Below are 15,523 nucleotides of genomic sequence, written 5' to 3'. Positions count from 1 at the left end.
TTTGCTCTATTTTCGTATCCTTGGTCAATTACAAATCTCATGTTTTAATCAATTTTGACATTTTTTAGTGACTTTTCTAGGGTTTTAAACAGTGTAGAATTCTTTTTTTTTTTTTCCATTTCCTAAGGACCATGAGGCAGGCAAGCTCTTCGTTTTTAAAGAGTATCCCCACTGGGCCGAATTTCTATTCTAATAATTCTTGCACAAATAAATAAGAAATTCACTGAATGACAGATGACTAGCTGCATATTCTGCCGTTGCAGCCTTTGTTTTTGACCAGTGTTCTGGGTGATCTAGGTCCCTTTTGTAGCTACTAGCAATCCAAAATCCTTTTTCAAAGTCTGAGTGCACTTGCTCAGAAGCCTGCTCAGACCAAAACCCAAGACCTCTTTTCTGCCGTGTCACTCTATGTCGAAGGGTTTGCCTCCCTCATGGTCCTTTGGAAATGGCAAAAATGAATTCTACGCCTTTTGAAAACCCTAATAAAGTTGTCAAAATTCATCAAAAAATGAGATTTGTATTTGGCTACAAATTGGTATAGGTTTGGTTTTGTGCGCTTTCTTCTGAGTGTTGATTTTAGTTCAGGAGACCTGTGGTTGTCAGTTGCTTTTAACCAAACATTTATGTTGTTTATATGTCTCGACACCTTTTGTCACATTTCAAAATGTGATTGATAGCAGTGAGCTAGATCAGACAGCAGGTGGCAGTAGCTATCCAGAACACTCTCTACAGGTTCATGGATTCAAGCGGTAATCCAGAACACAAGCAAAACATAATCCTTTATTCATCGATCCCTTTCCTGAACATGTCATCGAATTCCATTCTTCTGTTTTTCCCGATTTTCACGACAGACAGAACGCTGACAATCACATGATCTCCTCACTGGAGGTCATTATTATCGGCCACGTGGCTTAGATGTCATGTCAACAGAGTTTACTTGGCAAGAGAACCGCAGCCTGGATCGCAGAGTAAAATGTTTAGCCGACCCTGTGAGATGCACGATGGAGGTGAGAGCGCTAAAACAGGAAAGACTCGAGTCAAGAGGCTGAGACTGGTGTTGGTCACAGAGGTTAAGTAGAGAAGAAGAAGGCAGTCACCAGAGGCAAGAAGCTCAGTGTCCAGCCTCCTCATTACAGCAGCCTCAGTGCTTAAGGTCACATGATCGTGTCACTCAATGTCAAGATTATCTGGAGTATTGCTCTTCAGGGGATAAAAACCTTCCAGCAAGAGGAGAGACGCGCACACAGAAGAAGAAGAGCCATGATACGGTGCGTTGTCCTTTGGGTGTGTGTGTGTGAGCGCGGCCCGACGTGTGCGTTTGCTGGTTCGCCTGAGTGCAACGTGTAAACAAATGTTCTGTTCCAGTTAACAAGGTCCCAGTCGGACCCGGCCCATTTGGCATTGGTCCACTGATGCTGGTGCGAGTTTATAGGCTGCGGCGTTTTGCTTACATTTGTGGCATATGTGTGCCGTGGATGTGGCAGCCAGGGGGATAGCATGCTGCCGCGGCTGACACTGGTGTGGCCCTTTCTGCACCAGTAGAGCTGGCACTGCCTCCTGCCCAGCAGAGTCACGGCGCCAGCTGGGCGCTACCAGGAGAGAGCCTGCAGAGAGAGAGAGCACAGGTCAGCTGCGACGGAGGGAAGGAGGGCGCGGTAAAGTGGTGGGCGTTAGGCACGGTACGTGAAGGCCCAAATAAATAGCTTCCTTTTTCAAGCTTTGCTCTGCTAACATGGTGACTGTTCATTCGGAAGCAAACAGATCATATCGTGATTTTTGTTTAACATGCTTTCGACAGACAAATTTATAGGAGGGTTATCCCCAATCGAAACATTCTCACCCCGAGGCGATACTATTGACGACCGTCAAGTGGACTTTTGTACGCAGTGTTGATGCAAGAGCGAGCCGTCTGCGTGTCGATGCGTTTCAGTTGAAAATGCTTCTTCTTCCGTGGCATTTTTTTGGTTTTCAAACCGAGTAGCTGGGTACATGTAGTGAGGATTGCCACACTTTTAAGGTTATTTGATTCATTCAGGGTTTTGGACCATGAGGTTGACTCAGAACCAAAAGAACGCACCCCATTTCACACTGAGGCGCAAGATCAGGAAGAACCACCAAACAGTCCTCCTTACCGACTTACTGACCGACTTCACTCATGTTGGTCAACAGAAACAAAAAACTGTGGACCATAGTGGCCCGAAATGTTAGCATGGGGGCGCCCTACACTGTTAAATTGCTGGGGGGGAACGCAGTCATTTCATATTGATAGATTTTAGTTGAAGATATGCAATGTATCGGTGCACTTTCCTTCACACTAGAAACTGTTTTGTCTGCACCAAGGCGACAAAACAACCAGAAACACAAAGAAAAAAATCAAATAAAACAGTGAGGGTCCTTGGCTCTTGCATATTTCCATGCCGATTCAGATGTTGTGATTTAAAATTCAATATGATAATGGATGCATCCAGATGTGAACTAACCATTTCAGGGTCACAATTTACTTTAGGAGTTGGCAGGAGCCGAAGAAACTTCACACCAATGGATGGCTTTGACCAACACATATTGTTCACCATGAAGGTGAAGGGTCTCCCCCAAAGCCAAAGCGTCCCTAAAGTTGTCCCATCACTCGAGAGAGCAATGGCCCTGGACGCCCCTCGCCACCTTCTGCTCTTGTGCGAGCCTCCTCCCATGAAAACGGAGCCTCTCCGAACATGCTGCCCTGCACACACAGTGGTCTCTCCACCCTTCTCCACAGGCCCCGGGTCTCCGGCTGGCACAGCTGTGCTGGGAGCCCTGCTGTCACAAGCAGTTAGGCTGACAGCCACTCACACTTCATAATGTCCCGCTCACAGGTCACCGAACGACAAGCTGGGTCACTTCGCTCCAGCAAACAGCCCCCGGCGAGGCAGAGTGCCTCCCCACCACCACCCCCTCCCCACGTACCCTCAACCCAACACCTCTGTTTTTAAACACGCCCGCCCCACTTCCCTCCCTCAGAGCAGTGAAGGGGGCAGGTGGAGGGAAGAGGTGCGCTACCACGGGAAGAGGGTCACGGCACCGAAGGGCATGCGGTCATCATGTGATACAGTCGGAGCTGGTGAGACGGTAATTGTTGACCTCAGAGGATTCCAATTACAAAGCACATTCACAGAAGACATTCTTAATCTGAGAGAAGAAGGGTGTTAAACGGAATCAAGTGGAAGACCGTAGCAGCTGCTGACACTTACTGTCCCCCAGTTCTGAATGGTTTATAAATACTTGTCACAAATGTGAGAATACATCACTGTACTGTAACAGACCATGAATTTCTCCATGAAATCGACGTATAAACACTCAAATGACCTCGGTTGTGTATTTTGTCGCCATGACTTGATGCTTTTAAATCTTTGAATGGGGTCGGCTTCAGTCGCCTGACACTATAATATTGTTGTTAAAAGTAAAACGCACGAAAACAAAAAGTAGTTTGTTTACACTCTAAACCAGAGGTGGGCGATTAAATTTAGAAACATTAGAAACTGTCAGGGTTGTGAGGGGCCAACAAGCCAAAAGAAAGACAGTGATGACTACAGAGCATGATGGAAAAATATCTAGTAAAATTAAGTAACAATGACAAAATGAAGAAGTGTAAACGTGCCATGAAAACTATTGGAATATTTCATTTTATATACATTTTAAATGTAAATCAACTATGGACTAGGTGCTCAAGATCAAAAGGCAATTTATTTCAACATATATTTTCAGTACTCCTTCAATGTATTTTGAGGACCAAGAAAAACACAAACATGACCAATGAAAAGAAAAAAAAATTAGTCCTAAAACAAGAAGATGTTATATTTACTACTGATGTGTGGTGTTATAAATAAGACAGAAAAATTACGGCATATTATTGTATAGTTATCATTTCAGTCTGACGTCAAAAGGGCCACGAAAATACAGGCATCGGGCTGCATATGGCCCCCGGGCCGCACTTTGCACAGGTGTGCTCTAAACTGAAGCCTGAACTAAGTCGTGGTCATGACACATCGGCCATTTTTGTAGTCCTTGTTGCTCATCCGACCACTTGAATTAAACAAAAATCCTTAAATACAATATGAATTTATGTATTTTAACAGAAAGCTACACTTTACCATTGCGTATTACACATTCAATTACTCAAGAAACAAATACACAAAAGGCCCCTATATCTACATCTATATCTGTGCATCTCTGTTATTCACCTCAGTAATTCTTTAAAACAAGAAAAAGAAAAGGTGTGAAATATTTTTCAAATAAATGCAAGAGGCGATGCTCAGGGACGGTGATGGTCACACAGAGCGCACCCTGCTGGTGTCTGTCACTCGACTCTCAACGTCAATGTCAGGTCTAATCTCACTGTAATTAAAGGAAGGACAGGTGATAATATCCACATTACTGGGCCGCCACTAAAAGCCTCTAATTGATTTGACATTTTATCCTCAAGCATTTAAGATGTCAACGTAAAAAATCTATGCTAATATAAGCAGGACGTTTGACTCTTCATTCTGAGAGAGGAAACAGAAACTTCAGTTTAAGATGAGCAAATGTGTCTGGTGACTCTACAAGCAAACATATTTAGAAAACGTGTTGAAAAGGTGTTTGGCTTAACACCAATGTAATAACCATTTGTTGAGGAACAAATCCTTGCTAACTTGATTTATATTTCTTACCCCTCATCAAAAACTAAACATTCATTTTGGTGCGTTCCATTTGTACTGAGAAATCCTTTCGGGTGACGCCACGTGGTGTAGGATTTTCACGCCGGGAAAAAGAGAGAATCCTCACCCCACCCTGAGTACACAATCCAAGATGGCTTCCTTGTACGTAAACAGGAAGTAGAAGTTTTGAACCAATGAAATACACCAAAAGAAACGCCTCAAATTTCTGCTTCCTCTTCATCCTGTGCGTTTTCTGGTTGTACATGGAGCGCGTATTTATGAAGACCTTAGTTACAGTGCATCTGGACAAGAGAGTAGATTTCATGAACGTAACTATCTTACTTTTTCTGACAGGAAAGCACGTAACTCGCCTGTGATGTTCCCAGCTCCGACTTCCCACTTCAGAGGCAACTGGAACGCAGTACTAGTTTGATGAACATGCCAACAAAACACGAAAAAAACAATGTAAAAAAAAGTATTTCTATGTTATTTAGTATTTTTAAAGTCCTAACAATTAAAAAAAGAAAGATTTAATAATATATTTTGCATTGTCAAACGTGTCTGTAATGTTCCCAGCTCCGACTTCCCACTTCAGAGGCAAATGGAACGCAGTACTAGTTTGATGAACATGCCAACAAAACACCAAAAAAAAAAAAAAGAAGTATTTCTATATTATTTAGTATTTTTGAAGTCCTAGCAATTTAAAAATAAAACGATTTAAGACGAAATTTTGTAATGTCAAATGTTTTTATCATAACACAAGCTTATTTTAGACAAGTAAACCATGCCGCACTCTTCTGAAAAAAATGTTTTTTTTTGCGCCGATGCTAAAGCTCAGCGACCAATTTCATGTGAACTTTCTGTTCAATGGCCAACCCACCTCCTGTATAGTAACTTATCTCTGAGGATAATGCTTAGATCAAGGTTGAAAATTCAAAGGCAGATTGATGTGCATGTTGATATGTCAAGATCCCAGTGTTTCAGCAACGCTAGCAAATGGAGAGTGTCAACAACTGTACAGTCAGTTGGGCATTGGATTAAAGATGGAGAGAGAATGTATATTTGTGCGTCAAGGTGTGTGTCATGAGGTTAATTTGAAAAACTCCATTGACTGAACAGAAGATTCATCACTTAATCCGATACTGTCTTTGTCACTTCAGCATGTAACAAGAGAAAGGAAAACGCGTTGGTATCAAACACCATTTCTCGGTTGCGTAAGTGGGCCTGTTTATGAGTGGCTCCTGCTCTGACTGGGTCAGAAAACAACACTGAACCACAAACAAGTTAAGCATGCCAACTTGGGGCCACCGAAGCTAATTGGATGTGAAGCCCGTGTTGGCTTCAGCTGCGCGAGTGAGGGGCCTCCTACCCAACTGCCTCCATCCAGTCACACCCTCCGCGCGGCTAATTCAGCGAAGGTGAGCGCACACACCCACTGAACAATGTGTAGCAATTAATTTCGCTCCCTCTCCCACATCTGGCGCTTTGATCTGACCTCGCCTCCGCGGCGGCGGTGGCTGCGGCGCGTCGCGCTGGATGGGCGAGTCGCCGCAATTTCACACGCAGAAGACCCCAATGAAACGTGAAAAGAATACGTGGCATTGTTAAATTGCATTAAAGTGCTTAAAACAGTAGACATGCATTCCGCTTCAGGATCAGGGAAAACAGCGCGGCGCAGGAGCCCAATTGCTCAGTGGCAAGATGTGACACGGTGTAATGTGCACCAGATCCATTTCAATAACAGCGAAAAATGGGTGAATTCAATCATTACACACGACAAGAGAGCAGAGGTGCAGCCATCGACGGCTCTCTGTCACGCCTCGCTTCTCTGCGCAACTTTAGCTTTGACTTTAGCGAGTTGCTTCAACAAAGTTCTGGAATGACACCAATCTAACATTACATTTATAAATAATAGTAATAACCATCGCAGACAATGGCACCGATGGCGACACTGGTGGCAAATAAACCATATACAGTATATAGCAAAGCATTACTGTCGGTTGTGGTATTATTGAAAGCTGTGGGTCAAAAAAGCAAAGGAAGAAAATTGATCTTGTTACCTTGTTAATGGAATATATATATATATATATATATATTTATTTATTTTATTTTATTTTTTTGTTACTGTACGTCAGCATCTAACAACAGAAAAGGACAATTTGTTTGTGTCAAACATGTTACAAGTTAGACGTTCTATATACAAGTAACATCCGACTTACGACCTGCTCAACTTACGTCCACCCGTACTTACGACCATCGCTTATTTTTTTTATTCAATGTCTGGCATCACAGCACGTAGCAGCCCAGCAACACGTACGACAGTTACGGCAGCACAGTATCCACACAGCATCTCACTCTCACACAGCCATCTACCACTATAGTAGCACCTATAACCCTCACGTCAGATGACTTACGACCAGTTTGTCGGAACCGATCCCGGTTGTAAGTCGGATGTTACTTGTATACAATCATTGTTCACGATTTAATGTCATATCGCCCACCTCTATCTCCGGATAAATGAGGTGAAACCCGGACGACACCTGACAGTCTCTCTTGAAAAACACTGAACTACAGTGACGGTGGTGTATTTTTCTGTCGACCTTGTTGTTGGTGTGAAGAAATAAGGATGAGGATAAGTACATCTCAGTCTGATGCCATGGTTCTAATTGGAAAAACTGGACAAAACATTCATCCAAACCAGGATGGTGTCCCTGTTTCATAGGGATCTGTGCACGGAATGGATGAGCTCTGCTCTACTGAGAAGCCATTTTGTGATTTTTTTAAATATTTTTTAATATATTTCCATCACTCTGAAAAGTGAGTACAGCGTTCTTTCTATGCCTCAGTATATATCTACTAATCCTTCAGTTGGGAGGAAGCTTCTCCATCTCCCTTTGGTGACTTAAAATATTAAAATCTCCTCACATTTCTGCGACTCCCTCCATTGTTCTGCTCCCTCTGACTCGCAGACATTATCTCAAGTGGGCCACCACCACGTGCCTGTCATCCATTGAATGTGTGTGTGCTTCCTGTGTGTGTGTCACTCTGCTACTCACCTTGCTCCAGGGTTCTGGAGATATTTCAAACATATCTGAGAAATCAATCTTACAGCAAACTGAAGGAAAACATCGAATGTCATTGAGCAATAAGTATGACGCCTGTCAGAGGTGAGGCCTGCAGCGGCGCCCGCGGCCTTCTGGGCCCGCAGTGTCCCAGCGAGAGGGCTCACAACATACAAAAACACACACCACCTCTCCAGATCTCTCCCCTATTAGTAATACTGCGCTTCAGATTTGATCACTTCAGCTGCCTCTGGTTGTGGTTTTGCCACACTTGCTTGCGACGTGTCTGCGCTCAGTCATCCGGGCGATGGTGCGTTCAAAGGTTCAAGCAAGGTGCAGCCGCGCGCTCCTGAACTGAAGGAGAGCCTCAGATGTCAAGAGTCAAATACCAGCGGCGTTGGGAGGAACAAACCACAGACAGACTTGACAGGTCCCTTATTGTCTCTCTGGTTCATGACCAGAAGTTCAAGATGAAAAGCAAACTTCACTGTCAATCATCTATCCATTGTCGCCCCCCCGATCTGAGGGTGGTTCGTGGGAGTATCTATGAAGCCTGGAGGAACCTCCTCCTGCAGGTCAGAAGCAATTCTCAGGTGATGGGTCATGGGTCACCTCACGAGAGAGGCGTCCAGAAGACGTCCTAACAAGACGCACGGGTCAACCCACCTGGGTTCTCTAGCTGCAGTGGCCTCACTCTGAGCCCACTGGCAACCGCTACTTGTCACAACAACTTAAACTGGTGAGCATCAGTGAAAGTAGGAATGTGATTTAGCTCTTGGCACAGGTCGTGACCTCTATCCTACCCATGGCCCGGGACCTTTTCCCAACATGGAGGACCATTTCGTACGAAATGCTATAGTCTCATGATTTGCACTTGGAACCAGTCAGATGGAGTCATCTGGATCACATCATCTGGTCTCCAATATACAGTGATTTCCAGGCTGTAGAGCAGTGATTTTTAACCATAGGACTGGGGCCCAAGCTTGGGCCACGAGCGCCTCCTTGAGGGCCGCTAAAAGTTTTTTTGTTCTACACCATTGGGCCGTGAGGGCAGCGAGACGCTCAGCTTTAATACATTAGTGTGTGTCACTGAATTGACTTGACAGCTGCAAATCTGTGACAGTAAACAACAATGGAGAAGTTCTAAACAAAGTGATGCCACCACCCCAAACAGTAAAAACTGTTCATGAAACCACCTGTTGAAGCAGTTTTAAAATGAATTGGAACATTTTATCAATTACACTTACTTATATCTTCTTATTTTTATCCGACGATATATAGACAAGGATTTGTTATACTTATTTTATTCAGAATTGTATTCAGTTTTTCCAATTTTTTTTCCTTTTTTTCTCAATTTTTTTTTCTCTAAATTTGATGAACATGACTTGCACCTGATACTGCTGCTGGTTGGACTTTTTGAATAATAAATATCTTTGCAATGATCACATGGTTTCATGTCATTTCACAAGGTTTGGGGCTTTTTTTACGTGTAAGTAGATTAAATATGGTTGTTGATCACAAAAGAAATCAAGAGGAATGAATCAGTTCTATGACTTGGACGGGCCCTGGGCCCATTTGTTCTGGGAAAGGTGGGGCCCGAGATGAAAAAGGTTAGGAACCCCTGCTAAAGAGCACACCTGAATATAAACCGCCACTACATTTATGAAGAAAAGAGAGGTGTTGTACATTCATAAGTTGCAGCGGTCAATAAGCCGCAGGTGCAGTGGTACAGTCTACGTCGTAGAAAGGTCGGTGATTTCTGTGTACCGTCTCAAAAATGCACAGAAGACATTAACCATCACTTCATGTCTTCGCAATGCTCTGCATGTGCATCATGTCGCCAATATAATGAGACTTGTTGCATCAGACCAATGAAATTACAGGTGTTTAATTCACTGTAAATTCCGGACTGTAGAGCGCAACAGAATACAGAAATAGATCTAGTTCATACATGAGCCGCAGCGGTCTATTAGACGTGAGTGCAGTGGTGCTGTCTGCACCGTAGAAAGGTCAGTGGTGCGCCGTCTTAAAAACGCATGAGGATCACTTCTAAACTAGTTTTGAAAACGGGGTCCAGCATGGAGACTGACTCATGAAACAAACTGGGCAATGTTCTGAACCGGAATCATGAACTCCTCACATCTTTTATTGACATTAAAACGCTCACAATGCTCTGTTTTCGCCTGTGTGACCACCACAGCTGGTCTCAGCTGCTGCTTCTCGTCTCCGGTCCTCCAGGAGGTCGGCTCTGTGGGCGGAGCTACGGACACGCGGGCGAAAACAGTGCATGTTGAGCGCTTTAAGGTCAATAAAACATATATAATTTCATCGGTTTGAAATTACGGTACAGTAATGTACCACTTTCCTCTGATGTTGCCGTAGCTCTGTGCCAATGCTGACACACGAGAAGTGGCTGGGAAGACATAGAGGGGGAAGTTGCAGATTGATAAAACAATTAAATTGGTCTGATGTCTATAAAAATCCATGTACTAGCTGCATCGTTGCTTTAGTTACTGGGTACGCAGTGTGAAGAAAACAATAGGGGAAAACAGTGTGGAAATTGCCATAGAAATGTAAATACAACTGTTTGCAGTTAATTTTTGCTATTTTGATTCAAGTCCATGATGGAGGATCATAGTTTTGGTAAACTTCAAAATGAGATTCCAGATGCAGATTTGAAGGATGGACAGGCAAATACCTCACGCAGAAGCTTAAGAGAAGCAGAAGTTGAGGGAAGGAGTTGTTACCATAGGCGAGTCATTAAACCCAAGCAAGCCCCTCTCGCCCCTCCCCACGACAAAGAAGCGGTTAGTGGGGAAAAATGGGCCTCCTACTAGGCTGAGGTGCCCAATGTCGAACTCTGCTGAGCAATCGGGGCATAAACTGGCGACAAATCAGGTGAATGCTGTTAGTGGTGTTTTCACTTTACAGCACATGCACGCGATATTTGTCGCTTGTCACAACCACACTGATGTTCATTATCAAGACGTGGAGATGTTCAGCGGGTCCGAAGCATGAGGCCAAAGTGCGTCACTAATCTTCCAACCCCCTTGTGCGAGTGTTTAATGGTAAAGCTCAACCATTAGCGGCTTTAAAGCTCATTCATTATTTGCTGACTACAATGTCCAGATCACACAGTCACTGACCACATCCAAGGGAATGAGCCTATTAGGAAGCCGAGGAAGCAGAAAGTGATACGTGGAGAGAAGTTCCCACGACAAGACTGAGGACGGATGGATGAGTGGTGTGAAGGAAGATAATAAAGTGTTTGTTTTGGCTGACGGACAAGTCGCGCGGATGAGCACAAGTCAGGAGAAAGTTGATTTAAAGCTCCTTAGGTTGCTCAGTGGCGCGAGACTGAAGGACATCGCTGTACAGACATGAAGCCATCGGTGGTCATTGGGAGACCGACACAAAAAAGTGTCATGCATCTATGTGTGTGTGTGTTTAGTAATAGGATCATTTGGAAAAATCAAGAGAATAATAAAGACAATATTTATTTATAGAATATAATATAGAATAAGGATTAAATATTATTATTATTAAAATCATTGAGTATTTTGTCAGAAAAAAATGAAAAAAAATGAAAGTACATGCAATTCAGAAAATACACAAATTCAGAAAAAAAGGTTTAATAGTTCTATGGACAACATTTTATGGCCATACTTTCAATTACACTTACTTATATTTTCTATGGAGTTTAAATAAAATATATTATCTTTATGTTAAGATATTTAGACATTATTATAATTATTTTACTCAGAAATCTATTCTGTTTTTCCAATTTTCTCAACAGTTTGCATCAAGTGTTTTCTTTTTTCCTCAGGTAAATTTGACTTTTCGATGACAAATAAATATCTTTGCAATGATCATGTGGTTTTGATAAAAGCGTTTAATAGTTCAATGCGAGAAATCTTAAGAAAAAACATTGGGCAAAAAAAAAAAAAAAAAACTTCTCAGTACTCATCCCAGTTAAAATCCATATATACTGTACATTTGTATGAATTGTTAAAATATTAATTAATATGAATTCGTTTTTTATGCTAAAATCATCATGAATTCTCACCATTTAAATGTGCTAAATTCTATCCATAAATTTAAGGAATGCACTCCTGTTCCCGAATGAGAAGAAAAATACTACATAAACATTTCAGTAATTTGTGTGTAATGGTTTCCATTTTCACTTAGAATATGAATTGGAGAGAAATAATGTATATTTTTGGTAATGAAGCAATGTCAGAGAACTAGGGAAAAGTTCAAATATAATAAATATTAAATACACTGCAAGGTATCACATCATAGATATTTGGAATGTATTCCCGTTGCCTATTACGAAACAAAATAAATAAATTAACTGTGTAAAAGTATAACAAAAATGCCGTAAATACAAAAATGTAAAATTACACAAAGCCTAAAAACAAATATTGCGTAGTAGGGAAAAATATTCAGAAGAAGTCAGTTTACTTTACAGTGTGGTACGTGGTACTGTATGGTTTATTATGGTAAAGTGGTACAATGAATATTATTTAATAATTTTCCAAAAGGTTGAGAAGCAAAATTAAGTTGACCTCAAGAGTTTCGGTTGGAAAAGTCAAACTAAATAAACAAAAAACTATTGTAGTATTGTATAGTGTTTTAGAAACACACATGACTTCCTCCGCATGCTCATCTGCATCAGTGGCAGAACAACAACTAATACGGTGAAAACAATAGTTGCATCCTAAAGCAAGAAGAACCACGAGGGACTGCGCATCAGGCCTCATGTGCACACTTAGGCTAGTGAGTGGAAGTAAAACCCAGGCCAGGAACCAACACTCACGTATGCAGAGATAACAACCAGATTAGCTATGCACATGCAGCCAGCAGCATGATATTGGAGTCCACTCTGGTCCACTGACTCCGATGACAAATACACCCATCAATCCACCCGAGCAGGGTTCCGTACTGTGAAATTAGAGTGGGGTGTGAGAGTGGAAGAAGCAAGTAAGCATGAGCTTGAAGCGCGGTATCAGGCCTGAAACACTGTCAAACACAGGAGAATATTCAGAAACATTGGCGATGACTAACCCGTCTGCTGCCGCCTCAAGCGTGATGGGCCTCTGTCGCTCTTTTTAAATCAACTTTAAGGCTTTATATTGCGTTTCATTTTGAGACAGCATTGTTTTTCCTTTGTTAATCCGATTAATATAGTTTTACAAGTACATTGAAAGCTAAATAGAGATGAAAAATACATAAACAACTTTTCAGAATTTTGGAATAAAATTGCTTGGACAGGGTTTTACTTGTAATGTCCTTGAAACTATTGTAAAATGACAGCTGTTAGAAGTGAAACAGGCAAGTTAATGTATATAGTAGTTACAAGCTTTTGGTATAAAGAGTCTTGTTTTCAGCCACACAGAAAACTTTAGGCTTCACACGTGAACAGTGAATTCATCTCAGTGACCAGTCGGGGTTCTCCACTTGGAGTCCATGTGTCTCCCTCAGCAGCTTCATCTCTCCTCCCCTTAAAAACACATCCCATCCCTTAGTCAACGTCCTGAAACGTCTTTGTACACAGACAAACTTTTCAATCGACCCGTCTATGTCACATGACAGTGAAAACAAACCGTCTCCCAAAGCCACGTCTCTCTACTTTAGCAAAGAGCAAAGCACTTTCTCCTCCCAAACTTTGCTGACTCCATGAGCCAAATATATGTTTGGGACTAGCTAGATGAATCAGAATGAGAATCAGAATTTAATTCATAGCCATGGTCAGTGGGGGGCCCACCAACTAGGAAAGTGCTTTGGAATCAAGTGCTGACAAAAATATATAAATTAAAATAAAATAAAATAATCAAAAAATATATAAAAATAATAATAAAAAAAATAAAAAATAAACAAATAAAATAACAACAAGGCTGTTCACGAATTCAACAGTCTGACAGCCGAGGGGAAGAAGCTGTTCCTGTGACGGGAGGTTCTGGTCTGGATGGACCGTAGCCTCCTGCCAGAGGGAAGAGGAACAACCAGTCCATGTCCAGGGTGAGAAGGGTCGGCTCTGATCCCACCTGCACATCTCTGGGTCCTGGAGACATACAGGTCCTGAAGAGGTGGCAGGCTGCAACCCATCACCTTCTCAGCAGAACGCACGATGTGCTGCAGTCTGCTCTTGTCCCTGGAGGTGGCGCAGCAACAAGTACTAGCCTCCAAACCAAAACGTGCAGGAAATAGCAAAAGAAAACCAACATAAAGCGCAGCCAGACTTTGGCCTGTTACCTCCACCGTCACGGCCCTGTTGTGCTGGAACAGCTGACGCCTCCGGAGTTATGAGATATCCATGACACAAACACACGCACACAGACCAGCCAAGGAGTGGAGCGGCTCTGCGGAGATTTCCCACGCCAGGCCTAGTTATACTCTGCCTGTTTGAGGTACACTGATTACTGACACTCCACACACACTCAGCCTGACAAACACACACGCTACCTTCACTGCAGGGTATGTGTAAACTCACCATGCAGAAGCAGGTCGCTGCATTAAGCACAAGCATATGCTAGCAAGGAGTCTTACTGCCATCTTGCTCTTCACTAGACTGGGCTTCAGCACGCTACACTACGTCGTGCCGCGCTACCATGTGAACCAGTGCGGGGCCTTGCTAGCATGCGGCTAAGCTAAAGCAAATCATCGGTGTGAGAGCCCATTTTCACAGTTCACACCCGACCTGCTAATGGCTGATCGTTCATCCGGGCGCCGCGTTGATTGAGCAGGCAGGGGGTCGGCCAATCGTACAGTGGGCTAATGCGCCGCGCGCAGTGGGGATAATCACCGTGAGCAAGAAGCATGCTAATGTTCTCTTGCCCAGAAAACACCCAGCTCTGGCAATCCGGAAATATTAGGAGCGGGATCTGCTGTTTGAGTTTGTGAACAGGTATGGAGCAGGAAAAATGGCGCCATCAAGGCGACTGTCGGATTGAGGGACGGCCCAGGATCCAAATGTCGAGATTTCGCCACGGAATCCATCCAGATGGGTCCAGGCTCTCCTGGCGTTCTACCTATAAAACCAGCCTTCTACACCCACTTCTTTAGCGAAAGCCTTACGGCAATGAGAGGTCCTCACAAAGGTGTCCAAACAAATGCGCATATGTGAGTGCGTGTGTGAATTTGTGCAGCTATACATGTGGGGACCAATTCATTGAAACACACCTCCTTGTGGGGACCTTTTGCGGGTCCACATGAGGTCAAGCCTCAGTTTGAGAATGAAGACTTTAAAATAACTGGATCATTAAAGTTGGGTCTCAGTTTGGTTTAGAGTCCTGGTTAAGGTCAGCCATGTGTTTTGGTTGGTTTGGTTTCAAGAAGGGGTTCTTAACCTTTTTGATCTGGGGGCCCACCTTTTCCAGAACAAATGGGCCCATTCAAGGAATAGAACTGATACATTACTGTGAATTCTGATTTCAGAATTATGTTGTGATTAATAACCAGACATGTAAACAAACCAAAACCTTGTGAAATGGCATGAAACCATCTGATCAGCGCCAAGATATTTCTCAACGAAAAGTCCAAACAGCAGCAGAACCAGGTGAAAATCATGCTCTGTTTCGAAATTCTGAATAAAATAACTATAATAAAACCATGTCTAAATATCATGAAATATTTTCCATGAATAAACTCTAAAGAAGATAAGTGTAAATGAAAGTATCACCATAAAATGTTCTGATTTATTTTAAAAACTGCTCCAACAGGTGAACAGTTTTTTTTACCGTTGGGGGCGGCATCACTTTCTTTATCATTTTCAAGAACTTGACTATC

At 42.8% G+C, this 15,523-nt stretch overlaps 1 protein-coding gene across 1 annotated transcript in view; it reads right to left on the bottom strand.

The window, feature by feature from the left end:
* Nucleotides 1-14,079, bottom strand: part of myom2b (myomesin 2b) — a 78,110-nt gene extending 64,031 nt beyond the window's left edge. The window contains exons 1-2 of the mRNA XM_053865677.1: nt 13,991-14,079; nt 1,452-1,604 (exon numbers count right to left, since the gene is read on the bottom strand). Coding sequence (XP_053721652.1) covers nt 1,452-1,499 — 48 coding nt within the window. The 5' untranslated portion in view covers nt 1,500-1,604; nt 13,991-14,079. The remainder of the gene's footprint in view (nt 1-1,451; nt 1,605-13,990) is intronic.
* Between the last annotated feature and the right edge of the window lie 1,444 nt (nt 14,080-15,523).

This window comes from Synchiropus splendidus, chromosome 5, assembly GCF_027744825.2.
Source record: "Synchiropus splendidus isolate RoL2022-P1 chromosome 5, RoL_Sspl_1.0, whole genome shotgun sequence".
Taxonomy (NCBI): domain Eukaryota; kingdom Metazoa; phylum Chordata; class Actinopteri; order Syngnathiformes; family Callionymidae; genus Synchiropus; species Synchiropus splendidus.
The sequence above is the reverse complement of the archived record's forward strand: the minus strand, read 5'-3'. Positions and strand labels throughout refer to the sequence as shown.